Below are 27,018 nucleotides of genomic sequence, written 5' to 3' on the forward strand. Positions count from 1 at the left end.
TGCAGGCTCCGGTGGGCTGTGCCGGCCTGCCGGTGGTCTGTGCAGGCTCCGGTGGGCTGTGCCGGCCTGCCGGGGGGCTGTGCCGGCCTGCCGGTGGTCTGTGCAGGCTTCGGGGGGCTGTGCAGGCATCGTCCGATGGGACTACAAGTCCCATCGGGCGATGCCTGCTACCATGACAGTGATTGACACATTAGCCAATGATGGGACAGTAGTAGTCTCATCATCCGGCTAATGTGTTAAATGTTAAAAAAAAAAAAAAAAAATACTACATACATACTACATGCATGCTACATACATACTACATGCTACATACATACTACATGCTACATACATACTACATGCTACATACATACTACATATATACTACATGCATGCTACATACATACTACATGCTACATACATACTACATGCTACATACATACTACATATATACTACATACATACTACATACATACTGCATGCTACATACATACTACATACATACTACATACATACTACATGCATGCTACATACATACTGCATGCTACATACATACTACATACATACTACATACATACTACATGCATGCTACATGCATGCTACATGCTACATACATACCACATACATACTACATACATACTACATACATACTACATGCATGCTACATGCATGCTACATACATACTACATGCATGCTACATGCATGCTACATACATACTACATGCTACATACATACCACATACATACTACATACATACTACGTACATACTACATACTACATATATACTACATGCATGCTACATACATACTACATGCTACATACATACTACATATATACTACATGCATGCTACATACATACTACATGCTACATACATACCACATACATACTACATACATGCTACATGCTACATACATACTACATACATACTACATACATACTACATGCATGCTACATACATACTACATACATACTACATGCATGCTACATACATACTACATGCATGCTACATACATACTACATGCATGCTACATGCATGCTACATACATACTACATGCTACATACATACCACATACATACTACATGCTACATACATACTACATATATACTACATGCATGCTACATACATACTACATATATACTACATGCATGCTACATACATACTGCATGCTACATGCATGCTACATACATACTACATACATACTACATGCTACATACATACCACATATATACTACATACATACAATACATTCATACAATACATACATAGACATACAGTACATATAACATAGAGTAACATACTTACCAATACTTGTCACATTGTTCCCCGAAGCCATTGTCTTTTCCGGAATAAATATTAACATAACAAACCACAAAAATACTCACCCACGATCCGAAGCAGTCCACGAGTGTGTCCCACGACGATCTTGGGTAGAGAACTGCAGCATCAGATGATGCTGCCGTTCTCTACGGGCTGCAGGAATCCAATGACGGAAGGTAGGTAATTCCCACACAGCAATGGCATAAAGTGAGACTAGGGACTTTTTTTTTTTTAAGTGGCGGAGGAATACAGTGCTGAAGGATACCTACCTTCCGTCATTGGATTCCTGCAGCCCGTAGAGAACGGCAGCATCATCTGATGCTGCAGTTCTCTACCCAAGATCGTCGTGGGACACACTCGTGGACTGCTTCGGATCGTGGGTGAGTATTTTTGTGGTTTGTTATGTTAATATTTATTCCGGAAAAGACAATGGCTTCGGGGAACAATGTGACAAGTATTGGTAAGTATGTTACTCTATGTTATATGTACTGTATGTCTATGTATGTATTGTATGAATGTATTGTATGTAGCATGCATGTAGTATGTATGTAGTATGTATGTAGCATGTAGTATGTATGTAGTATGTATGTAGCATGCATGTAGCATGCAGTATGTATGTAGCATGCATGTAGTATATATGTAGTATGTATGTAGCATGTATGTAGTATGTATGTAGTATGTATGTGGTATGTATGTAGCATGTAGTATGTATGTAGCATGCATGTAGTATGTATGTAGCATGCATGTAGTATGTATGTAGTATGTATGTAGCATGCATGTAGTATGTATGTAGCATGCATGTAGTATGTATGTAGTATGTATGTAGTATGTATGTAGCATGTAGCATGTATGTAGTATGTATGTGGTATGTATGTAGCATGTAGTATGTATGTAGCATGCATGTAGTATATATGTAGTATGTATGTAGCATGTAGTATGTATGTAGCATGCATGTAGTATGTAATGTAGTATTTTTTTTTTTTTTTTTTTTTTTTTAACATTTAACACATTAGCCGGATGATGGGACTACTACTGTCCCATCATTGGCTAATGTGTCAATCACTGTCATGGTAGCAGGCATCGCCAAATGGGACTTGTAGTCCCATCGGACGATGCTTGCACAGACCCCCGGACATCAGCACAGCCCCCCGGCAGGCCGGTACAGACCCCCACAGGGTGCACAGACCACCGGCAGGCCGGCACAGCCCCCCGGCAGGCCGGTACCGACCCCGGGCAGTCCACACAGCCCCCCCCGGCAGGCCGGCAGAGACCCCCGGAAGGCCCGAAATGACGGCGCATCATGATGCGCACACACCGCGCATCATGATGACGTCAGGCCGTCAATCAACTTTGAACTTCCGATTCCGATGCCGAATTCCGATATTGAAAAAATATCGGAAGTCGGTATCGGAATTCCGATACAGCAAGTATCGGCCGATACCCGATACTTGCGGTATCGGAATGCTCAACACTAGTTGCAACCATTGCAAAGTCTTTTTAACTCCAAAGTGGGCCCCTTTTTCGTGAGCCCCTCGAGCCAGTTCGTGTAGTTGAGCTCCGGGCGTAACCACCTGCCAAACCGTCATTGAGGTTTTTTGCGATGTTACTTTACGGCACAATAATCCCTTTCGGATAACCAACCTCTCCCATTGTCGCAGCATAAGCAAAAGGTCTTGAGTCAAATTTTGCCATTGAGAGTCAGTGGGTAGTTGCCCAGCGGCGACCCATGTCCTGAGAAGGCCAAGCTCTTCATCTTCTTGTTGCTGTTGTATCCACTTATCCCGGGATTGTTCCAATATGCCCCTTGGGGACTCAGAGGAAGATATTTTTTTATTGTCAGTTGTAAGCACGGCAGCAGTGAGAGCGAACGGTATTTCCTCTCCTTCCAATTCTTCGTCTCGATTCTGTCCTGGAGTTGTATGTCGAATCCTGGAGAGGGCGTCTGCATGGACATTCTCGGCCCCTCTTTTGTAGATAATCTTATAATTGTACTTCGCCACCCGGGCCACCCATCGCTGTTCCAGAGCCCCCAATTTGGCGTTTTGGTTGTTGTCAGTTCGCACTACCACCTCGGAGCCCGCTAGGTACTCTGCGAATCTCTCCGTCATAGCCCACACCACTGCGAGGAGCTCGAGCTTAAAGGAACTGTAATTGTCAGGGTTACGCTCGGAGTCATGGAGTGAGCGACTTCCATATGCGATCACTCTCTCCCGGCCATCCTGAACCTGTGACAACACAGCCCCCAGCCCGTGAAGACTCCCGTCAGTGTGCAAGATGAACGGTTGAGAGAAATCCGCGTAAGCCAACACTGGGGCATCCGAGAGCGCAGCCTTGAGTTCTCGGAAGGCCTCTTCCTGAGGGTGTTGCCACTGGATTTTTCGCCCATTGGCCCCAGCGGGAGCCCCCTTCAGCAGGTCGTGCAGGGCTCGAGCTCGACATGCAAAATTCTTTACGAAGCGACGGTAATATCCGGCTAACCCCAGAAAAGCCCGCACATCTTTCACCGTCTCGGGGGTAGGCCATTCCTGGATAGCAGCCACCTTCTCCCGGGATGGCCTCACACCCTCTGCCAAAACGACACGACCCAGATACTCAATCTGAGAGCGAAATAGGTGGCATTTCTGAGGCTTCACCTTCAACCCGTACTTTTGCAACCGGCTGAGTACCTGTCCCAACCGCTTCAGGTGGTCCTCAAAGGTGGCGGCATAGACGATGATGTCGTCCAGATAGATCATCGTAGCCTCAAAATTGAGATCTCCCAGACACCGCTCCATCAATCACTGAAAGGTCCTGGGGGCGTTGGCCAGCCCGAACGGCATCCGATTAAACTCAAACAGTCCCATGGGCAATATGAACGCCGTCTTGGCTCTATCTTCTTCTGACATGGGCACCTGCCAGTACCCACTGGCCAAATCCAGGGTTGAAAAATATGTTGCTTTTCCCAAGGCTGACAGGGATTCTTCTATGCGGGGCAGTGGACATGAGTCTTTAATAGTGCAAGCATTCAGTTTACGATAATCCACACAGAATCGTAGTGTACCATCTTTCTTCCGGACCAACACGATTGGGGCTGCCCAGGGGCTTTGACTTTCCCGTATCACCCCTTTTCGCAGCATTTGGGCCAGCAAAGTTTTCACCTCTTGATAGCGTTGGGCGGAATCTGTCGATATCGTTCCCGGATAGGGACCGCTCCTGCTGTGGGGATTTCATGAGTGATGGCGGTGGTACACCCAAAATCGTCCTCACGACTAGCAAATACTTCATGGTACTGTCCCAGCAATGTTTTTATCTGTGAGAGTTGGGCTGCAGTTAATCCAGAAAGCTCAGCCCGCATCTGCTCCAAAATATTTCAGCCCTTCTCTTGTGCCGAGACTTCGTGGGCCTGTAAGGTTCGTATTGTTACTTCCCAAGGATCCTCGGGGTGTACTTGTAATTGAACCGCAGGAGCTGGCAGCACTTCTAAAGGCCTTACTAGTTTGGCCAGCACAGTCCGTGCTTTCAGAACAGTGTCTTGGTTTTCAAGGTTAACGCAGCGCACCAGGGCGGCTCCTTTTTGCACAGTAGCCAGGGAATGGGCCACCTGTATGCCAGGAGGTAAGCGCTCCGAGTGACACGGCTCCACCTGCACCTCCACGGGTATCGGGGCTCGAATGGGCATGACCACCACAGTCTATCCAGGAGGTAACACAAGCAGGGGAGTCGCTGGCATGATGACCTTACCCAGAGCCTCGCCTTCCTGGCGGTCCTGATGTACCCGTGCTCCCCGCACCAGCTGCTGGAATACCTGTCCCTGGGCTGTGCGAGAACCCCACTGCTTCAGAATCCTCTGCGTAGGGTCATTGAGCAGTAGGTTGCCGAACTCTCGTAGAACATTCATGCCTAGGGTGATGGGGTGTTGCTTATCAGCTTCTCCTTGAGTCAGTACCACCCCTCTGCGACCAAGGGATTTACCGCACAGCGTCACTTGCACCCACACCACCCCGGCAACTGGGACCGGCAGTTGGTTGGCAGCTACTAGTCTAATCACGGGCCCCCACTGAGGCCTTGCTGCTTCCGGGAAGTTCTGTTGAAAATATGTTGCGGGCATAGTGGTTACTTGTGACCCCATGTCCACCAGGCACCGGACGGCCTGGCCCTCCACTTCTGCCCAAACCACCGGGCATTTTGCTACCAAATCTTCGGGACTTCCACCACCCCTAGTTGTGGTTTTCGGCTCCGAGCGGCGTCCCCCCAGCCCGGAGCCCTTTAGTTTAATGGCGGCCGGAGTGGGAATCTCCCATGCCGCGGACACTCTCGGGCAAAGTGGCCTGGTTCTCCACACTCAAAACACCGGGCCTGTGTGGGTTGACCACCCCGCGGGGAGCGTGATCCCCAGAAGCCGGGTTTAAAGCTAAGTCGTCCAGTCCCGGTCTCGGTTCTTCTCTTTACTTCGGCCAACTCGCCCTTAATACTTTTCAGCTCTTGCTTCATCTCTTCCACCCACTGAGGCTCCTTGACTACATTCGCGGAGGCCTCCACACCTTGGACTTTCCCCACGGGGACCGCCATCCCCTGCTCCTGCTCTCGAGCACGTGCCTGACTCCCCACTTCTGAAAAATCTATTCAGGGATTCATTCTGATCTGTTCCCACAGTGCCTGTTTGACTAATGGATCCCGCAAACCAGTCACCAGTAGGTCACGTAGGGTAATGTCAACAGGTCCTGCCCCTACCCCGTCCTTTCTTTCTATAGCCGTATGCAATTCCTGGAGGACATTCATATACTCTGTGATCGTCTTCCCCTCTACCTGCATCTGACTAAAGGATCAGGGGTCTGCAATCCGATAGCTACCAACCTCTCCGGTTTTCTGGACTTAGCTTGTATTTTTGTTTTCTCCTCCTCCGGTGACTCATTCATAACAACACAGTGTCAGTACATGGCGGTCATACACAGTGTCAGTACATGGCGGTCATACACAGTGTCAGTACATGGCGGTCACACACAGTGTGAGTACATGGCGATCATACACAGTGTCAGTACATGGCGATCATACACAGTGAGTACATGGCGGTCATACACAGTGTCAGGACATGGCGGTCATACACAGTGTCAGGACATGGCGGTCATACACAGTGTCAGGACATGGCGGTCATACACAGTGTCAGGACATGGCGGTCATACACAGTGTCAGTACATGGCGATCATACACAGTGTCAGTACATGGCGATCATACACAGTGTCAGGACATGGCGGTCATACACAGTGTCAGGACATGGCGGTCATACACAGTGTCAGGACATGGCGATTGTGGATGCAGAGCCTCCTATAACCCGTGTCCGGCTGTGAAGTTTTCAGCGTCTCCTATAACGTTGCGTGTGCATCAGATGCGTTCATATCCCTAGGGCCGAGCGTCTCCCCAATTATCCTACATTTCTGGTTAATTAGTTGAACATGTAAATAAGATGATGGGGGTTGTAGTTTTCGCCTTTTCCCGACCCCTGTGGAATCCGAGGCCGCTCCACGCACCATAAGTCTTTATCTGATTAACTCGGCCGACCTCATATTTTGGCTTTCGGCGCCGTTTCTGGGTAAGGTGATTTCAAAGTGCGAAGGTGAAAAAAAAAAGCGAAAAAGACAACGATGGAGAAATGTTTTCTAATCAAGGTATTAATGGAAAGTAATTAAAACGCACAGAGCTGGAGATTAACGAGGAGATGACTGACAACTTATTATATGCTGGCAACCAGCGAGATAAATGGGAGATGACCCCGGGGGGAGAGCGCCCGCTGCAGGAGTAGAGCGTGAAGATTCCTCAACAGCTGCAAGATCTCTGCTTGCTGACAATGAATAGAGCAGAGGCTATCCGCTTAATACTTCTCACAGCTGAAGGTTTGTTACAATGTATCCAGTCCAGACAATCCTCTGTGAGCAGAACAAGTCTCAGATGGTTACAATGTGTCAGTGCAGGACCTTCTGTGCTGCAGCGGAGTCACAGCTCCCCCTAGAGGGCATCGGTGGGACTGTCTGATGAGGGATGTCCGCTCCCCCTTGTGGTCAGCCTGTGTACAGGGGGCATGTTCAGGGGTCTGCAGGCAGTCTGTGTTGTCGTCCTCCATGTAGATGTGATATTTACATAAAGTGTCAACTAAACCAGAATTATGTAAATGTCCTCATGAATATTAATGAGCTGTGTTTTCCAATCACAGGCACTGCTGCAAGTTGCCAAAAACCTCTTCACACATTTGGGTGAGTTCTGTGTTATTATTATTTTTTTTTAAAGCCCCATTAATTCCATTGAGCAGCAAATGTGAAGACGGCGACATACAAATTATAGACATATTATATCCATACTACATACTGTACACAGAGGACCCTGCACACAGTCTGTAATACCACTACTCACCCTGCGTCCCCCTCTCATCAACCCCTCCACCCAGTATCCCACTCGCCTCACAGACCCCTCCACCCTGCGTTCCCCTATCACAGACCCCTCCACCCAGCGTCCCCCCTCTCACTGACCCCTCGACCCTGTGTCCCCCCTCTCACTGACCCCTCCACCCTGTGTCCCCCCTCTCACAAACCCGTCCGCCCTGTGTCCCCCCTCTCACTGACCCCTCCACCCTGTGTCCCCCCTCTCACTGACCCCTCCACCCTGTGTCCCCCCTCTCACTGACCCCACCATCCTGTGTCCCCCCTCTCACTGACCCCTGCACCCTGTGTCCCCCCTCTCACAGACCCTCCATCCTGCGTCCTCCCTCTCACAGACCCCTCCACCCTGCATCCCCCCTCTCACAGACCCCTCCACCCTGCGTTCTCCCTCTCACAGACCTCTCACCCCTCCACCCTGTGTCCCCCTCTCACAGACCCCTCCACCCTGCATCCCCCCTCTCACAGACCCCTCCACCCTGTGTCCCCCCTCTCACAGACCCCTCCACCCTGCGTCCCCCCTCTCAGACCCCTCTTCCCTGTTTCCACCCTCTCACAGACCCCTCCACCCTGTGTCCCCCCTCTCACAGACCCCTCCACCCTGCGTCCCCCCTCACTGACCCCTCCACCCTGCGTCCTCCCTCTCACAGACCCCTACACCCTGCGTCCCCCCCTCACAGACCCCTCCACCCTGCGTCCCCCTCTCACAGACCCCTCCACCCTGCGTCCCCCCTCTCACAGACCCCTCCACCCTGCGTCCCCCCTCTCAGACCCCTCTTCCCTGTTTCCACCCTCTCACAGACCCCTCCACCCTGTGTCCCCCCTCTCACAGACCCCTCCACCCTGCGTCCCCCCTCTCACAGACCCCTCCACCCTGCGTCCCCCCCTCACAGACCCCTCCACCCTGCGTCCCCCCTCACAGACCCCTCCACCCTGCGTCCCCCCTCTCACAGACCCCTCCACCCTGCGTCCCCCCTCTCACAGACCCCTCCACCCTGCGTCCCCCCCTCACAGACCCCTCCACCCTGCTTCCCCCCTCTCACAGACCCCTCCACCCTGTGTCCCCCCTCTCACTGACCCCTCCACCCTGTGTCCCCCCTCTCACAGACCCCTCCACCCTGTGTCCCCCCTCTCACTGACCCCTCCACCCTGCGTCCCCCCCTCACAGACCCCTCCACCCTGTGTCCCCCCTCTCACAGACCCCTCCACCCTGTGTTCCCCCTCTCACAGACCCCTCCACCCTGCGTCCCCCCTCTCACTGACCCCTCCACCCTGCGTCCCCCCTCTCACAGACCCCTCCACCCTGCGTCCCCCCTCTCACAGACCCCTCCACCCTGCGTCCCCCCTCTCACAGACCCCTCCACCCTGCGTCCCCCCTCTCACAGACCCCTCCACCCTGCGTCCCCCCTCTCACAGACCCCTCCACCCTGCATCCCCCCTCTCACAGACCCCTCCACCCTGTGTCCCCCCTCTCAGACCCCTCCACCCTGCTTCCCCCCTCTCACAGACCCCTCCACCCTGTGTCCCCCCTCTCACAGACCCCTCCACCCTGTGTCCCGTGCCCCCCACCCTCAGCCCCTGGCATCCAGATGATTTAGGGCTCCTCGTTACTTTGTATTTATCCGCTGAAAGATGGAAATAATTAGCGCCAGTCATCAGGACTGTGTCGTCTGCTCTTTACCTTCCGACGCTGTGAGAATCCATCACAAATATGAATCCAGTCTCATAAAAGAGGACAAATCACTCCGGGCTGAAATTATTTCTGCAGACGCCAAACCGCTTTATCAGGAGCAAATGCCGCTGTCACCGCCGCTCCTGACATTATAATAACCTTTCTCCCAGTGATTAAACGGCACGATGTCAGAAGCAAAATATCGGCGATTACCGAATATTAGGGAGGCAAGAAAACCATGCCCCTTCTAAACGAGGCGCTGTCACTTTAAGAGGTCCGCAAACAGCAGAACACTCACTGGAGGGGGCGCCAGATCTGCGGGGGCTGAGCGTCCTCAGACGGTCGGCTGCTGTATAATGGGGCTGTTTCTATATGGCGGTAATATTATTTAGGTGCAGATACTCTGCTCTACATTGAAACTTTAGCACCAAGAAGGAAAATGGTGAACGATGGAAATCTCAGGATGGAGACTTCACAGATCAGTCCGGAGTCTGAGCCTCGTGCAGAAATCCTGGCACCTCCAGCCCCGGCTGCTATCACTGAGGTCACTAATTCTCGTCTGAGGAAGGTTCTGTCGCTGAACATACAGATCATTAAGATCCTCTACCGGCAGCTCCTGTGTAATCACTGACCAATGACATCCCCGATGTGCTCGAGGGAGAGAAGTCCGAAGACACTGCTAACAGCTCCTGTGTAATCACTGACCAATAATGTCTCTGATGTGCTTGAGGGAGAGAAGTCCGAAGACGCTGCTGGCAGCTCCTGTGTAATCACCGACCAATAATGTCCCTGATGTGCTCGAGGGAGAGAAGTCCGGAGACGCTGCCGGCAGCTCCTGTGTAATCACTGACCAATAATGTCCCTGATGTGCTCGAGGGAGAGAAGTCCGAAGACGCTGCTGGCAGCTCCTGTATAATCACCGACCAATAATGTCCCTGATGTGCTCGAGGGAGAGAAGTCCGGAGACGCTGCCGGCAGCTCCTGTGTAATCACTGACCAATGACATCCCCGATGTGCTCGAGGGAGAGAAGTCCGGAGACTCTGCCGGCAGCTCCTGTGTAATCACTGACCAATGACATCCCCGATGTGCTCGAGGGAGAGAAGTCCGGAGACTCTGCCGGCAGCTCCTGTGTAATCACTGACCAATGACATCCCCGATGTGCTCGAGGGAGAGAAGTCCAGAGACACTGCCGGCAGCTCCTGTGTAATCACCGACCAATGACATCCCCAATGTTCTCGATGGTGACAAGTCCGGAGACGCTGCCGGCAGCTCCTGTGTATTCACCGACCAATGACGTCCCCAATGTGCTCGATGGAGAGAAGTCCGAAGTTGCTGCCGGCAGCTCCTGTGTATTCACCGACCAATGACATCCCCAATGTGCTCGATGGAGAGAAGTCCAGAGACGCTGCCGGCAGCTACTGTGTATTCACCGACCAATGACGTCCCCAATGTGCTCGATGGAGAGAAGTCCGAAGTTGCTGCCGGCAGCTACTGTGTATTCACCGACCAATGACATCCCCAATGTGCTCGATGGAGAGAAGTCCAGAGACGCTGCCGGCAGCTACTGTGTATTCACCGACCAATGACGTCCCCGATGTGCTCGAGGGAGAGAAGTCCGGAGACTCTGCCGGCAGCTCCTGTGTAATCACTGACCAATGACATCCCCGATGTGCTCGAGGGAGAGAAGTCCAGAGACACTGCCGGCAGCTCCTGTGTAATCACCGACCAATGACATCCCCAATGTTCTCGATGGTGACAAGTCCGGAGACGCTGCCGGCAGCTCTTGTGTGATCACCGACCAATAACATCCCTAATGTGCTCGATGGAGAGAAGTGCGGAGACGCTGCTGCTAGCTCCTGTGTATTCACCGACCAATGACATCCCCGATGTGCTCGATGGAGAGAAGTCCAGAGACGCTGCTGGCAGCTCCTGTGTATTCACCGACCAATGACATCCCCGATGTACTCGATGGAGAGAAGTCCAGAGACGCTGCCGGCAGCTCCTGTGTATTCACCGACCAATGACGTCCCCAATGTGCTCGATGGAGAGAAGTCCGAAGTTGCTGCCGGCAGCTCCTGTGTATTCACCGACCAATGACATCCCCAATGTGCTCGATGGAGAGAAGTCCAGAGACGCTGCCGGCAGCTACTGTGTATTCACCGACCAATGACGTCCCCAATGTGCTCGATGGAGAGAAGTCCGAAGTTGCTGCCGGCAGCTACTGTGTATTCACCGACCAATGACATCCCCAATGTGCTCGATGGAGAGAAGTCCAGAGACGCTGCTGGCAGCTCCTGTGTATTCACCGACCAATGACATCCCCGATGTACTCGATGGAGAGAAGTCCAGAGACGCTGCTGGCAGCTACTGTGTATTCACCGACCAATGACATCCCCGATGTGCTCGATGGAGAGAAGTCCAGAGACGCTGCCGGCAGCTACTGTGTATTCACCGACCAATGACATCCCCGATGTGCTCGATGGAGAGAAGTCCAGAGACGCTGCTGGCAGCTCCTGTGTATTCACCGACCAATGACGTCCCCGATGTGCTCGATGGAGAGAAGTCTGGAGACGCTGCTGGCAGCTCCTGTGTATTCAACGACCAATGACGTCCCCGATGTGCTCGATGGAGAGAAGTCCGGAGACGCTGCTGGCAGCTCCTGTGTATTCACCGACCAATGACGTCCTCGATGTGCTCGATGGAGAGAAGTCCGGAGACGCTGCTGGCAGCTCCTGTGTATTCACCGACCAATGACGTCCCCGATGTGCTCGTTGGAGAGAAGTCCGGAGACACTGCTGGCAGCTCCTGTGTAATCACCGACCAATGACGTCCCTGATGTGCTTGATGGAGACGAGTCCGGAGACACTGCCGGCAGCTCCTGTGTAATCACCGACGAATAATGTCCCTGATGTGCTCGAGGGATTGAAGTCCGGAGACACTGCCGGAAGCTCCTGTGTAATCACCGACGAATAATGTCCCTGATGTGCTCGAGGGAGAGAAGTCCGGAGACGCTGCCGGCAGCTCCTGTGTAATCACCGATGAATAATGTCCCTGATGTGCTCGAGGGAGAGAAGTCCGGAGACGCTGCCAACAGCTCCTGTGTATTCACCAACCAATGACGTCCCCGATGTGCTCGATGGAGAGAAGTCCAGAGACGCTGCCAGCAGCTCCTGTGTAATCACAGACGAATAATGTCCCTGATGTGCTCGAGGGAGAGAAGTCCGGAGACACTGCCGGCAGCTCCTGTGTAATCACCGACGAATAATGTCCCTGATGTGCTCGATGGAGAGAAGTCCAGAGACGCTGCCAGCAGCTCCTGTGTAATCACCGACGAATAATGTCCCTGATGTGCTCGAGGGAGAGAAGTCCGGAGACGCTGCCGGCAGCTACTGTGTAATCACCGCCCAATGACATCCCCGATGTGCTCGATGGAGAGAAGTCCGGAGACGCTGCTGACAGCTGTGTAATCACCGCCCAATGACATCCCCGATGTGCTCGATGGAGAGAAGTCCGGAGACGCTGCTGACAGCTCCTGTGTATTCACCGACCAATGACGTCCCCGATGTGCTCGATGGAGAGAAGTCCGGAGACGCTGCTGGCAGCTCCTGTGTAATCACTGACCAATGACATCCCCGATGTACTCGATGGAGAGAAGTCCGAAGATGCTGGCGGCAGCTACTGTGTATTAACCGACCAATGACGTCCCTGATGTGCTCGATGGAAAGAAGTCCGGAGACGCTGCTGGCAGCTCCTGTGTAATCACCACCCAATGACATCCCCGATGTACTCGATGGAGAGAAGTCTGGAGGACGCTTCTGGCAGCTACTGTGTATTCATCGACCAATGACGTCCCCGATGTGCTCGATGGAGAGAAGTCCAGAGACGCTGCCAGCAGCTCCTGTGTAATCACAGACGAATAATGTCCCTGATGTGCTCGAGGGAGAGAAGTCCGGAGACACTGCCGGCAGCTCCTGTGTAATCACCGACGAATAATGTCCCTGATGTGCTCGATGGAGAGAAGTCCAGAGACGCTGCCAGCAGCTCCTGTGTAATCACCGACGAATAATGTCCCTGATGTGCTCGAGGGAGAGAAGTCCGGAGACGCTGCCGGCAGCTACTGTGTAATCACCGCCCAATGACATCCCCGATGTGCTCGATGGAGAGAAGTCCGGAGACGCTGCTGACAGCTGTGTAATCACCGCCCAATGACATCCCCGATGTGCTCGATGGAGAGAAGTCCGGAGACGCTGCTGACAGCTCCTGTGTATTCACCGACCAATGACGTCCCCGATGTGCTCGATGGAGAGAAGTCCGGAGACGCTGCTGGCAGCTCCTGTGTAATCACTGACCAATGACATCCCCGATGTACTCGATGGAGAGAAGTCCGAAGATGCTGGCGGCAGCTACTGTGTATTAACCGACCAATGACGTCCCTGATGTGCTCGATGGAAAGAAGTCCGGAGACGCTGCTGGCAGCTCCTGTGTAATCACCACCCAATGACATCCCCGATGTACTCGATGGAGAGAAGTCTGGAGGACGCTTCCGGCAGCTACTGTGTATTCATCGACCAATGACGTCCCCGATGTGCTCGTTGGAGAGAAGTCCAGAGACACTGCTGGCAGCTCCTGTGTAATCACCGACCAATGACGTCCCCGATGTGCTTGATGGAGACGAGTCCGGAGACACTGCCGGCAGCTCCTATGTAATCACCGACCAATGACATCCCCAATGTGCTTGATGGAGACCAGTCCGGAGACGCTGCTGGCAGCTCCTGTGTAATCACCGACCAATGACGTCCCCGATGTGCTTGATGGAGACGAGTCCGGAGACGCTGCCGGCAGCTCCTGTGTAATCACCGACCAATGACGCCCCCTATGTGCTCAATGAAGACAAGTCAGGAGACTCTGCCGGCAGGAACTGTGTAATCACCAACCAATGATATCTCCTATGTGCTCAATGGAGAGAAGTCAGAAGGCCATGAGGGACGGTGGTTACACAAGAACTGGAGTATAATACGTGATATAGCAGCCGAGCCATCGGTGCAGCTTTGGCAGTGACTGGAGTATGACATGATGTGACTGATGATGGAGTAACTTGTGGAGATTTGACCTTTCACACAAGGAACTTCTCGTTATAGATGATCGCAGGGATGCCCCAATGTCCTTCACATTTCCCGGTGCTTTGACGGCCGCGGCTGCTCTCTGATTCCCTTGTTGTAGGTTGTTATTTGCTCTGCAGCCGGCGCCTGAGTCTACAATTTATTGGAAAAGTTTAATCTGAGTTGATATTTGTTTTTCGGCTCTCGAGCGTCAGTGTGGATGTCCTCCGGTATAATGAGCCTTCAGCCTCTTCTCTTCGTACAGCGCTGCTCGGTTTTATGGTAGCGCGTCACGTACTGGAGCTGCCATCACACCAGGGAGAATGCTCCTCACCGAGGTCTGCACTACAACGCCTGGAGGACACGTACAGCGCCTAGCACCACGTGTGTGATTGTGGCTCGGGCTTAGCCACTTGAAGTCATGAGATTGAATGAAAGGGTTTTTCTGAAAGCCTAAACCTGGCTTACTCTGAGGATAAGGGAGCGAGAAGGGACTTCACACTTCAGGAGGACTTCTGTAGACCTGGGGACAGCGCCTGAAATCCAGGACTGTCCCGATCTGCGAAAAAAAATTAAAATTCTAGGTCACTGGAGAAGTCAGTAGATAGACCCCTCTGAGGCTTGTAGGCATCGCTGGTCACATATACACGTGGGGGAATGGAGCAAGGCCATTGGCTTCCCTGTCTTCTCACATCGCACAGTATCACTCAGTCCGGTCATTGTCAAGACACCTAGGGGGACAGGTCCACCATAATATGTCCTTGCAGCTCATCTACCAATCTGGCAGCCGAGTCATCCGTCATCGCCTGCACCACTTGGATGGGACTTACACTGGGAATATAGCAAGGCTCCGTTGCAGCCCCTGACCCGTAGCAGGGTCATTGCTCATCAGACGTCACCTCTACAGCATCACCGTGAGGTCCCGTCATGGCCCTGAAGGATGGAGCATCTTCACCAAGAGGTGGACCGGACTGTGCAGCACTGATCCAACAACTTCCAGGGATCTGCATGGCACCGGGCAATGATGGACGGCTTACTGACCCATCATTTATCGCCATACTTGCCAGTTTTCCTGAAATATCCCAGGAGTCCATAATTCCCAGGGTCATGGACTCCTGGGAGTGTGAGCACTTCTCCTCTGCGGCCCAACAAATCCTTCCTTAAATCAGCAATTGTAGAAGGCTTCTTGTGTCTCGGGGAGGTGGGGATAGTGGAGTTGAGGAGGTGGAGAACAGTCTAGGACGGGTGTGGACTAGTCAGTGCCACAAGTTTCTGGCTGGTGGCACCTACTGCAGGGATAACCCTCTCATGATCACCAACTTTCCAACGTTTGTCAAGTGTGTTCATGGCATCGTGAAGGGAAGCAGGAGATCTGGAGCTCTGTACCCGGAAACACAAAGCTGAACACCCCGACCCTGAGCAGAGAAATCTGAGAACAAGAGTTCCCCTTTAAGAGAAGAAAACCTGATCCAGTTCCCAACAAGTTGTCACATTAGTAATTTAAGACAATTACAGACATTTTCTGAGGAATTTTCCTAGATCCAAATTCCCACATAAATCCCGTGGGAGCTTCCGTGTGACCTGGGATCTGCAGCTGCGGAGGGGAAATATCCGTATTCGCACCACGTCCATCACGTAAGAGAGATTTCCCATATTGGAATAATTTGGAGTCTTAAAGGGGAATCTCAGCAGTTCGGAGGGAGGGTTTGTAAGCTGAAACATTGCTGATTCCAAACTTCATGGTGCAGCAAAGCCCACCTGACATGACAGACTGGAAAGTTTAACGTCTCTCGTTGTGGAGAGTGCAGGCCTGACATGCCAGTGTAAGCAGACTTATAGGCCATGCAATGCTCCTCTGGTCATAAATATGCAAATTGACTCTTCAGAGAGGAAGAGGATTTGAACTTTAATATCACCTACTGGAAGTAGTAATACTACAAGTCAATATCGACCCTTTAATGAGCCTTAACATGACTTTAGATAAAAGCCAAACCAGAATCTCAATATACAGACACGTGTTTCAGGGTGTTTGCCCCTCCTCAGTGTCTCATACAGCCATATCAGATCTCATGTTTTGCATGATGAGGGGCAAACACCCAAAAACACGTCTTTGTAAAGTGAGAATTTGGTTTGGCTTTTTATATTTTTTTTTTATATCCAAGTAATGATTTTTTACCTTTTTTGACTTTGTCTATTTATATTAGATTTTGTGCTTTTTTTTTAATGATTTTTCTTAATAAAAATAGTCACTTGTTTATAGTTTTTTTTTTCCAGTTGTTTTCAAAGGGGTAGTTTGTGTAAGGATTCTTGTCACTTGTACTGTGGTTATCGTTTACAACTTAAAATTGGTTTCATCGGTTCGTTTTCATGGTTTTCCACCATAAGCATTAGACCTTTCTTGGTTGCGGTCAGGATCTGGGGTAACACATACCACGAGGGTTCACCAACTCATATATTTACTCTGCTGGGCCTGATATTTGATGGCATTATCTTACAGCATCAGGGTCCCTATATGAAACGTGGGGAGATGACAACCATTCGAGGCACATTCCTGACTCGGAGCTGTTGTCATTTTTAGTTTGTGAATAGACCAGAGAAATCTTATTAAATTGAACCGCGCCAACCATGACTGGGGCGCCCCAGCCAATCACTCCAGCTTAGGGTTTGGGGCATGGTAACATTTTGAGTGGATCCATTATGGATTGTGAAGATTTATGGAGGTGATCGTCACACACTGATGATGTCCCTATTCATGATGATGTCACACCTTTTGATTTCTTTATTTTCCAGATGACGTATCGGTTCTACTCCAGGAAATTATAACAGAAGCTCGAAATCTCAGCAATGCGGAAATGTACGTACTGCTCCAGCCACGATCGTCCTGTAGACCCAGTGATCCACTCTGGCCCCTCTGTCCTTTGCCACTACCAGGTGTCACAAGAACATTTGTAGATCTTTCTAAGATTCCGATGAATTGGTCTACCAGAAGTTGCCCTGAGTTTAACTTTGTCTTGTCCAGGGTTGGGGTTCGGTAATCCTTGTAGACCTCGTCAGGGATTTGGACTTGCAGATTTAGCCCATTATTTGGTTCTCAGATCCTTAATCAGGATCTAGTTTTGTAGATCTTACCCAGGATCTTATCTCAGTTTCAGGTCTTGAAGACTTTTTTTCAGTATCTGACCTCGAAGATCTTATCCAAAATCTATTTTGTAGGTCTGGTCTATTATCTTGTCTCAAAGTCCTGGCTCTGGATTTGTGCTTGCAAATCCTTATTTGGGATCTGGTTTTGTAAGGCTTGTGTAGGATGATTTCATGGTCTAGTTTTCTAGACTTAGCTTAAAGTCTCATCTTTAAGACCGGCCAAAAGTTAGTCTTGTAGACCTCTTCCAGGATACATGCTTGGAGGTTTTGTATTGGATCTTGTCTTATAACCCCATCTCAGTAAGACTTCTTAAGAGTCTGCTATTAAAAACTGCCCAGAACTCTTGTAGACCTTGCCTACGCTCAATCTTGTAAATCTTGCCTTGGTTGAGTCTCTTGGACCTCGTCCGGGCTCCGCCTCTTGGACCTTGTCTGAGTTCACTCCAGAAGATCTTGGCTTAGATTAATGTCATAGACCTAGTGTAGAATCATCCTTTTATACCCCATCCAGGCTCATTTTTGAAGATCTGGTCCAGGATCAGTCTCATCCACCTTGTCCTTGATGAGTAGTTTAGATGTTTACATGGTTCAGTCTCCTAGATCTCGACCTGGAATGGAATCTGTCCTTGCAGACTGGTCCCTGTTGATCTGTTTCTGGTAAAACCCTCCTGAAGACCCTCCTAGTTTGCAATGATGAAGGATCTGGGAATGATTTCCTTGCATTATATCTTCTCTCTTCCAATAGATGCTCCGTTTTCCTTCTTGAGAGACACAGCCACGAACTCGTTGCCAAGGTCTTTGATGGAGGAGTTGTGGATGATGAGGTGCGTACAGATGATATAATACAGTCTGCCTGTTATCCGTCATTTATTGTAAACGCGCCCCCTATAGATGAGGAAGAGCCCTAACATTATTATATACTAATTATATTAGTATTCCTTTCTACATTATGTTTCCAGAGCTACGAGATAAGGATCCCAGCGGATCAAGGCATCGCCGGACACGTAGCAACAACTGGCCAAATCCTGAACATTAAAGATGCTTACTCACATCCCTTGTTCTACCGCGGAGTGGACGACAGCACCGGATTCAGGACCAGGAATATCCTGTGTTTCCCCATTAAGAATGAGAGTAACGGTGCGTGCAAACCACTACTACCCCCTTTCTTCTTCTTTGGAGGGTTGGGACCTTTAGCTTTCCTACCATGGAACCATATAAAATTGCTAACCAGTCCCTTGTCCTGCAGAGGTCATTGGAGTGGCGGAATTGGTCAACAAAATTAACGGTCCCGGATTCACCAAATTCGATGAAGATTTGGCGACTGCCTTCTCCATTTACTGCGGGATCAGCATCGCTCATGTAAGATTCGATCTCTCCGGTGTGATAATTATGAACATCTCAAGAGTTTCGCTGATACTAATCTGTCCCCTTTCCTTCCACCAGTCGCTGCTGTATAAACAGGTCCATGAAGCTCAGTTCAGGAGTCACCTGGCCAACGAGATGATGATGTATCACATGAAGGTACTGCAGTACCAGGAGTGGCCACCAAATGGCGCAACTACATTTTTACTTTATATAGAAGCTGCCAAGTTGTTTACCATTGCCCATGAGAAAAGTCCCTGCCCCATTAGGTGGCACCTTACTACTTCTAGATGCCACCAAAGGAATGAGAAGGAGCAACCGTAAGACTCAAGAGGGGCCATTACAGAATTTGCAGTCATTGTGCAGGATCTGGTGCAAGGATGCTCCAGGGTCTTGCTCACAGCTGCTCCAGGGTCCGGTTCACGGCTGCTCCAAGGTCCAGTTTATGGTTGCCCCAGGGTCCGTCTCATGGCTGCTCCATTGTCCGGCTCACGGCTGCTCCAGGGTCCAGTTCATGGCTGCTTCAGGGTCTGGCTCATGGCTGCTTCAGGGTCTGGCTCATGGCTGCTTCAGGGTCTGGCTCACGGCTGTTCCAGAGTCTGGCTCATGTCTGCTTCAGGGTCTGGCTCACGGCTGCTCCAGGGTCTGGCTCATGGTTGCCCCAGGGTCCAGTTCACGGTTGCCCCAGGGTCCGGCTCACGGGTGCTCCAGGGTCCAGCTCACGGCTGCTCCAGGGTCTGGCTCACGGTTTCTCTAGGGTCCGGCTCACGGCTGTTCCAGGGTCCGGCTCACGGCTGCTCCAGGGTCCGGCTCACGGCTGCTCCAGGGTGCGGCCCATGGCTGTTCCAGGGTCTGGCTCATGGCTGCTCCCGGGTCTGGCTCACAGTTGCCCCAGGGTCCAGTTCACGGTTGCCCCAGGGTCCGGCTCACGGTTGCCCCAGGGTCCGGCTCACGGCTGCTCAAGGGTCCGGCTCATGGCTGCTCAAGGGTCTCTATTTTCTCTTGTTAGATGAAGTCCAAGAGCCTAAGCTGCCTTCTCCTGGTGCCCCCATATCAGTGGGAAATTAAATTCGTCATCTTAATTCCCATAAACCAATTTCTTGCTTCTAAACAAATTCCTGCAACTTTCTGATTTGGGAAGATTTCCTTAGACTTCAGTTTTTTCAGTTCAGTCTAAACAATTTTGTGGCGGAGTAAAGAGGAGCGCACCATCGGGGCAGTCATCCACACACCAGAAATCCAACCGAAAAGTCCCACGGTTTAGTGCAAAGCTTCCCCCTGAGCACTGTCATTTCAGCCCATTTTCAGGGTTTGCTGTCGGTGAATGAGAACACTGCTGTTTCCATTCTGAGCCAGTCATCCTGTCCACAGCTCATCCGGGATACAATGCTACAATGCTCTGTGAGAGAGACTCATCAGTGCGGAGTCCACAGAGCATTGTCTGCACTGATACATTGTACCAACTTCTCAGCTGTGTTCAGGATTAACGTCTCATTCACTGACAGGTCACAGAGATCCAGAAAACGGGGCGCAAATTAAAAATGTTTATTCCAAAGTTGGAAAACGTTTCAACTAAACAGAAATTAAGTATCATATATATAGAGATACTTTGATAGAAAATGTCACTGTTGGTCTCGGTATTTCGTGTAGGGGTCGTACTTTGCGCGCCACGGCCTCCTGAGATTGTGACGACCCTTCTGCTCTGACGGGTGGTGCGGATGTCTGCTGGTGACACCGGGGACCTTCTGGGTGGTGCCGGATCTGATCGTGTCAGATAACAGTGACCTGTGGCTCCTGGAGGACCCGGGGTGACTCCGAGCCACGAGCCGGCCATAACAGAGACCTCCCGTGTGTGCACAGCTGTCAATGCAGGATCTGTACAGGGGTCCGCACCCACAATGTGCCATTTATAATACAGGGGTCTTCTTATGTGATGGAGGGGTCCCTAGGACGCACCAGAGCCCAGGACCGCTTACCGCCGCTGCACTGTAAAGTATCAGGGATACTTGGCGGTGGTGATGTCTGCAGGTCACATGACCTGTGCAGGAGGCACAGTGACATCATCAGAGGGAATCTTCTGGGGGATCTTCGGGGACACGTTGGGTCCTGGTCACATAATGATCCGCACGTCGTTATCTGTTCCAGGTCTGTGATGAAGAAGCCAAGAAACTGGAGAGTGACGGGATTCCCAGTGTCGCCACAATCGATCCAAATTTTGCAAATTTCAGCTACACCCCCCGATCCCTCCCCGAGGATGACACAGCTATGGTGAGTCAGTGGGGAAGGCAACCAGCGAGGGGATCGCTGCACGTAACCAGTGCACCCCCATATATAGCCAGTGCACCCCCATATATAACCAGTGCACCCCCATATATAACCAGTACACCCATATATAACCAATACACCCCCATATATAACCTGTTCACCCCATATATATCCAGTGCGCCCCATATATAACCTGTACACCCCATATATAGCCAGTACACCCCCATATATAACCAATACACCCCCATATATAACCAGTACACTCCCATATATATCCAGTGCACCCCCATATATAACCTGTACACCCCATATATATCCAGTGCGCCCCATATATAACCTGTACACCCCATATATAACCAGTGCACCCCCATATATAACCAGTACACCCCCATATATAACCAGTACACCCCATATATAACCAGTACACCCCCATATATCACCAGTACACCCCATATATAACCAGTACACTCCCATATATATCCAGTGCACCCCATATATATCCAGTACGCCCCATATATAACCAGTACACCCCATATATAACCAGTACACCCCATATATCACCAGTACACCCCATATATAGCCAGTAGACCCCCATATATAACCAATACACCCCCATATATAACCAATACACCCCCATATATAACCAGTACACTCCCATATATATCCAGTGCACCCCCATATATAACCTGTACACCCCATATATAACCAGTACACCCCCATATATAACCAATACACCTCCATATATAACCAGTACACTCCCATATATAACCAGTGCACCCCCATATATAACCAGTACACCCAATATATATCCAGTGCGCCCCATATATAACCAGTACACCCCCATATATAACCAGTACACCCCCATATATAACCAGTACACCCCATATATAACCAGTACACCCCCATATATAACCAGTACGCCCCATATATAACCAGTACACCCCCATATATCACCAGTACACCCCATATATAACCAGTGCACCCCCATATATAACCAGTACACCCCCATATATAACCATTGCACCCCCATAAATAACCAGTACACTCCCATAAATAACCAGTACACTCCCATATATAACCAGTGCACCCCCATAAATAACCAGTACACCCCCATATATAACCAGTACACCCCATATATAACCAGTGCACCCCCATATATAACCAGTACACCCCTATATATAACCAGTACACCCCATATATAACCAGTACACCCCCATATATAACCAGTGCACCCCCATACATAACCCGCCCCATACATAACCAGTACACCCCCATATATAGCCAGTACACTCCCATATATAACCAGTACACCCCCATATATAACCAGTACACCCCCATATATAACCAGTACACCCCCATATATAACCAGTGCACCCCCATACATAACCCGCCCCCATACATAACCAGTACACCCCCATATATAGCCAGTACACTCCCATATATAACCAGTACACCCCCATATATAACCAGTACACCCCCATACATAACCAGTACACCCCCATATATAACCAGTACACTCCCATATATAACCAGTGCACCCCCATAAATAACCAGTACACCCCCATAAATAACCAGTACACCCCCATATATAACCAGTACACCCCCATATATAACCAGTGCACCCCCATATATAACCAGTACGCCCCCATATATAACCAGTACACCCCCATATATAACCAGTACACCCCCATATATAACCAGTGCACCCCCATACATAACCCGCCCCCATACATAACCAGTACACTCCCATATATAACCAGTACACTCCCATATATAACCAGTACACCCCATATGTAACCAGTACACTCCCATATATAGCCAATACTCCCCCATATCTAACCAGTACTCCCCCATATATAACCAGTACACCCCCATATATAACCAGTACACCCCATAAATAACCAGTACACCCACATATATAACCAGTACACCCCCATATATAACCCGTACCCCCCCATATAAAACCAGTACACCCCCATATATAACCAATACACCCCCAAATATAGCCAGTACACTCCCATATATAACCAGTACACCTCCATATATAACCAGTACCCCCTCATATATAACCAATACACCCCCATATATAACGAATACACCCCCATATATAACCCGTACACCCCCATATATAACCAATACACCCCCAAAAATAACCAGTACACCCCCAAAAATAACCAATACACCCCCATATATAACCAGTACACCCCCATATATAACCAATACACCCCCAAATATAACCAGTACACCCCATATATAACCAGTACACTCCCATATATAACCAGTACACCCCATATATAACCAGTACACCCCATATATAACCAGTACACTCCCATATATAACCAGTACACCCCCATATATAGCCAGTACACTCCATATATAACCAGTACACCCCCATATATAACCAATACACCCCCAAATATAGCCAGTACACTCCCATATATAACCAGTGCACCCCCATATATAACCAGTACGCCCCCATATATAACCAGTACACCCCCATATATAACCAGTGCACCCCCATACATAACCCGCCCCCATACATAACCAGTACACTCCCATATATAACCAGTACACTCCCATATATAACCAGTACACCCCATATGTAACCAGTACACTCCCATATATAGCCAATACTCCCCCATATCTAACCAGTACTCCCCCATATATAACCAGTACACCCCCATATATAACCAGTACACCCCATAAATAACCAGTACACCCACATATATAACCAGTACACCCCCATATATAACCCGTACCCCCCCATATAAAACCAGTACACCCCCATATATAACCAATACACCCCCAAATATAGCCAGTACACTCCCATATATAACCAGTACACCTCCATATATAACCAGTACCCCCTCATATATAACCAATACACCCCCATATATAACGAATACACCCCCATATATAACCCGTACACCCCCATATATAACCAATACACCCCCAAAAATAACCAGTACACCCCCAAAAATAACCAATACACCCCCATATATAACCAGTACACCCCCATATATAACCAATACACCCCCAAATATAACCAGTACACCCCATATATAACCAGTACACTCCCATATATAACCAGTACACCCCATATATAACCAGTACACTCCCATATATAACCAGTACACTCCCATATATAACCAGTACACCCCCATATATAGCCAGTACACTCCATATATAACCAGTACACCCCCATATATAACCAGTACACTCCCATATATAACCAGTACACCCCCATATATAACCAATACACCCCCATATATAACCAGTACACCCCCATATATAACCAATACACCCCCAAATATAACCAGTACACCCCATATATAACCAGTACACCCCATATATAACCAGTACACTCCCATATATAACCAGTACACTCCCATATATAACCAGTACACTCCCATATATAACCAGTACACCCTCTTATTTCCCATTACTAGCATGAATCATGAGCTGTGTCCACAGTGCATAATACAAAGAATGCAGCATCGCCCCCTAGTGGAAATCCTCCAAATTTCACTTGTCATTATAATTTTTTAACATCACATAAAAATGCTATAAAGTGCACAAGAAAGTGTCCAATATCAGCACTATAGAGCGCACACATGATACAGTACTATGTAGAGTAGAAATAATACCGCCATAAAGCGTACTATGTCAACGCTATACACTGTTCCAAATTATTATGGAAAAAATATTTCCTCCTATTTTCTGTAAATTACCTATATGAATTGCAGTCGTTGTTATTTTCCAGTCATCTAATATTCTAGTATAATTGCAATGTTTTTGAACAAACTGCCTATGAAAACAGTATACTTTTAAAAATAAGAAACACTCAAAATGCATGTTCCAAATTATTATGCACAGCAGAGTTTTCACCCTTTTTATTTTGAACAAAAAATGGTCACTTGTGAAGTTATCAGCATTATCAGCTTATTACAGAATGACATCAAACAGTTTTCAAGTCAAAACTTTCTTCTCGGTGATGTTACATTTGCACATAGGACCCCTTGTTGGAAAGAAGCTTCTGAACTCTCTCGTCCATTGAATTTGTCAGTTTTTGGATGGTTTGTGCTTCAATTTTTTTGCATGTGGACAGAATCCCCTCCCAGAGCTGCTGCTTAGATGTGAGCTGCCTCCCGCCATCATAGACGCTCCTTTTGATGATGCTCCAGAGGTTCTCAATGGGGTTGAGGTCAGGGGAAGATGGTGGCCACACCATAAGTTTGTCCTCTTTTATGCCCCTAGCAGCCAGAGATGCAGATGTGTTATTTGCAGCATGAGACGGTGCATTATCAGGCATGAAAATGATCTTGCTGCGGAAAGCACGGTTCTTCCTCTTGAACCATGGCTGGAAGAGCTGTTTTAGAAACTCCACATAGATTATGGAGTTCATCTTTACCCCTTCAGGGATCCTAAAGGGGCCGACAATCTCTCTCCCCATGATTCCAGCCCAAAACATTACTCCACCTCCTCCTTGTTGGTGCCTTAGCTGTGTTTTCATGGGGTATCCATCAACCAGCCATCCTCCACTCCATCCATCTGGACCATCGAGTGTTGCACGGCACTCAGTCTTCATGTATCGTTTGGCCCACTGGAGCCGTTTCTGCTTGTGTGCAGTGGATAGAGGTGGTGGACAGGACGGCTTACGCACAGCTGCAAACCTCTGAAGGACCCTGCATCTTGTTGTTCGGGGGACGTTGGAGGCACCAGCAGCTTCAAAAACTTGTCTGCTGCTATGACAAGGCATTTTTGCAGCTGCTCGTTTAACCTGACACAATTGCCTGTTGGAAAGAGTCCTCAATCTTTCCTTATCAGCACGCACACGTGTGTGCTGGGAATCAGCGACATACTTCTTGATTGTGCGATGATCACGATGAAGTGTCTTGGCAATGTTGATTGTAGTCATGCCTTCACCTAAATACTCCACAATTTGTTGCTTCTCAGCAGCCGACACATCCTTTTTCTTTCCCATTTTGGCAAAAAATGTCGGCTGCTTAATAATGTGGAACAGCCTTTTTCAGTAGTCTCGCCTTTATTTGGACACACCTGCCAAACTAATGTGCACAGGTCTCTGCAATTGCTTTCAGTGATATAAAGAGCCCTGACACACATCACCAGCAATGAGTGTAAATGACAAAAAACTCTAACCTTATCACTCCGAAACTCTTTTTGCATAATAATTTGGAACACAGTTTATGAGCGCACACATAATGATACAGAATACAAATAATACTGCTATAAATTGTTCGCTATTGGCTCTATAGATCGGCAAAGACATATTGATTCTATGTAGTGTTCAATGTCAGCGCTATATAGCGCACACATAATGATTCTGTGTAGAATACAAGAAATCCTGCCAGTGTCCAATGTTGGTCTTTAGAGTGCAGATGACAGCCCTATTGAAGATACAGTCATATGTAAAAGTTTGGGCACCCCTATTAATGTTAACCTTTTTTCTTTATAACAATTTTGGTTTTTGCAACAGCTATTTCAGTTTCATATATCTAATAACTGATGGACTCAGTTATATTTCTGGATTCAAATGAGGTTTATTGTACTAACAGAAAATGTGCAATCTGCATTTAAACAAAATTTCACCGGTGCAAAAGTATGGGCACCCTTATCATTTTCTTGATTTGAACACTCCTAACTACTTTTTACTGACTTCCTGAAGCACTAAATTGGTTTTGTAACCTCATTGAGCTTTGAACTTCATAGGCAGGTGTATCAAATCATGAGAAAAGGTATTTAAGGTGGCCACTTG

General features: G+C 49.1%; 1 protein-coding gene across 4 annotated transcripts in view; it reads left to right on the plus strand.

Annotated features, from left to right (window-relative positions):
• PDE2A (phosphodiesterase 2A) overlaps positions 1-27,018 on the plus strand; it is an 806,220-nt gene that overhangs the window by 708,048 nt on the left and 71,154 nt on the right. For all 4 annotated transcript variants that reach the window (XR_012220656.1, XM_073548493.1, XM_073548490.1 and 1 more), the window contains 7 exons: positions 7,483-7,522; positions 17,265-17,328; positions 18,361-18,439; positions 18,575-18,752; positions 18,862-18,974; positions 19,059-19,136; positions 21,123-21,245. Coding sequence is in view for 3 of the 4 variants with exons in the window: in XM_073548493.1 (XP_073404594.1) it covers positions 7,483-7,522; positions 17,265-17,328; positions 18,361-18,439; positions 18,575-18,752; positions 18,862-18,974; positions 19,059-19,136; positions 21,123-21,245 (675 nt within the window). In the remaining variant the exon portion in view is untranslated. The remainder of the gene's footprint in view (positions 1-7,482; positions 7,523-17,264; positions 17,329-18,360; positions 18,440-18,574; positions 18,753-18,861; positions 18,975-19,058; positions 19,137-21,122; positions 21,246-27,018) is intronic.

The sequence above is a fragment of the Dendrobates tinctorius genome, unplaced genomic scaffold, assembly GCF_039654945.1.
Source record: "Dendrobates tinctorius isolate UK_male_01 unplaced genomic scaffold, ASM3965494v1 ptg000157l, whole genome shotgun sequence".
NCBI lineage: Eukaryota > Metazoa > Chordata > Amphibia > Anura > Dendrobatidae > Dendrobates > Dendrobates tinctorius.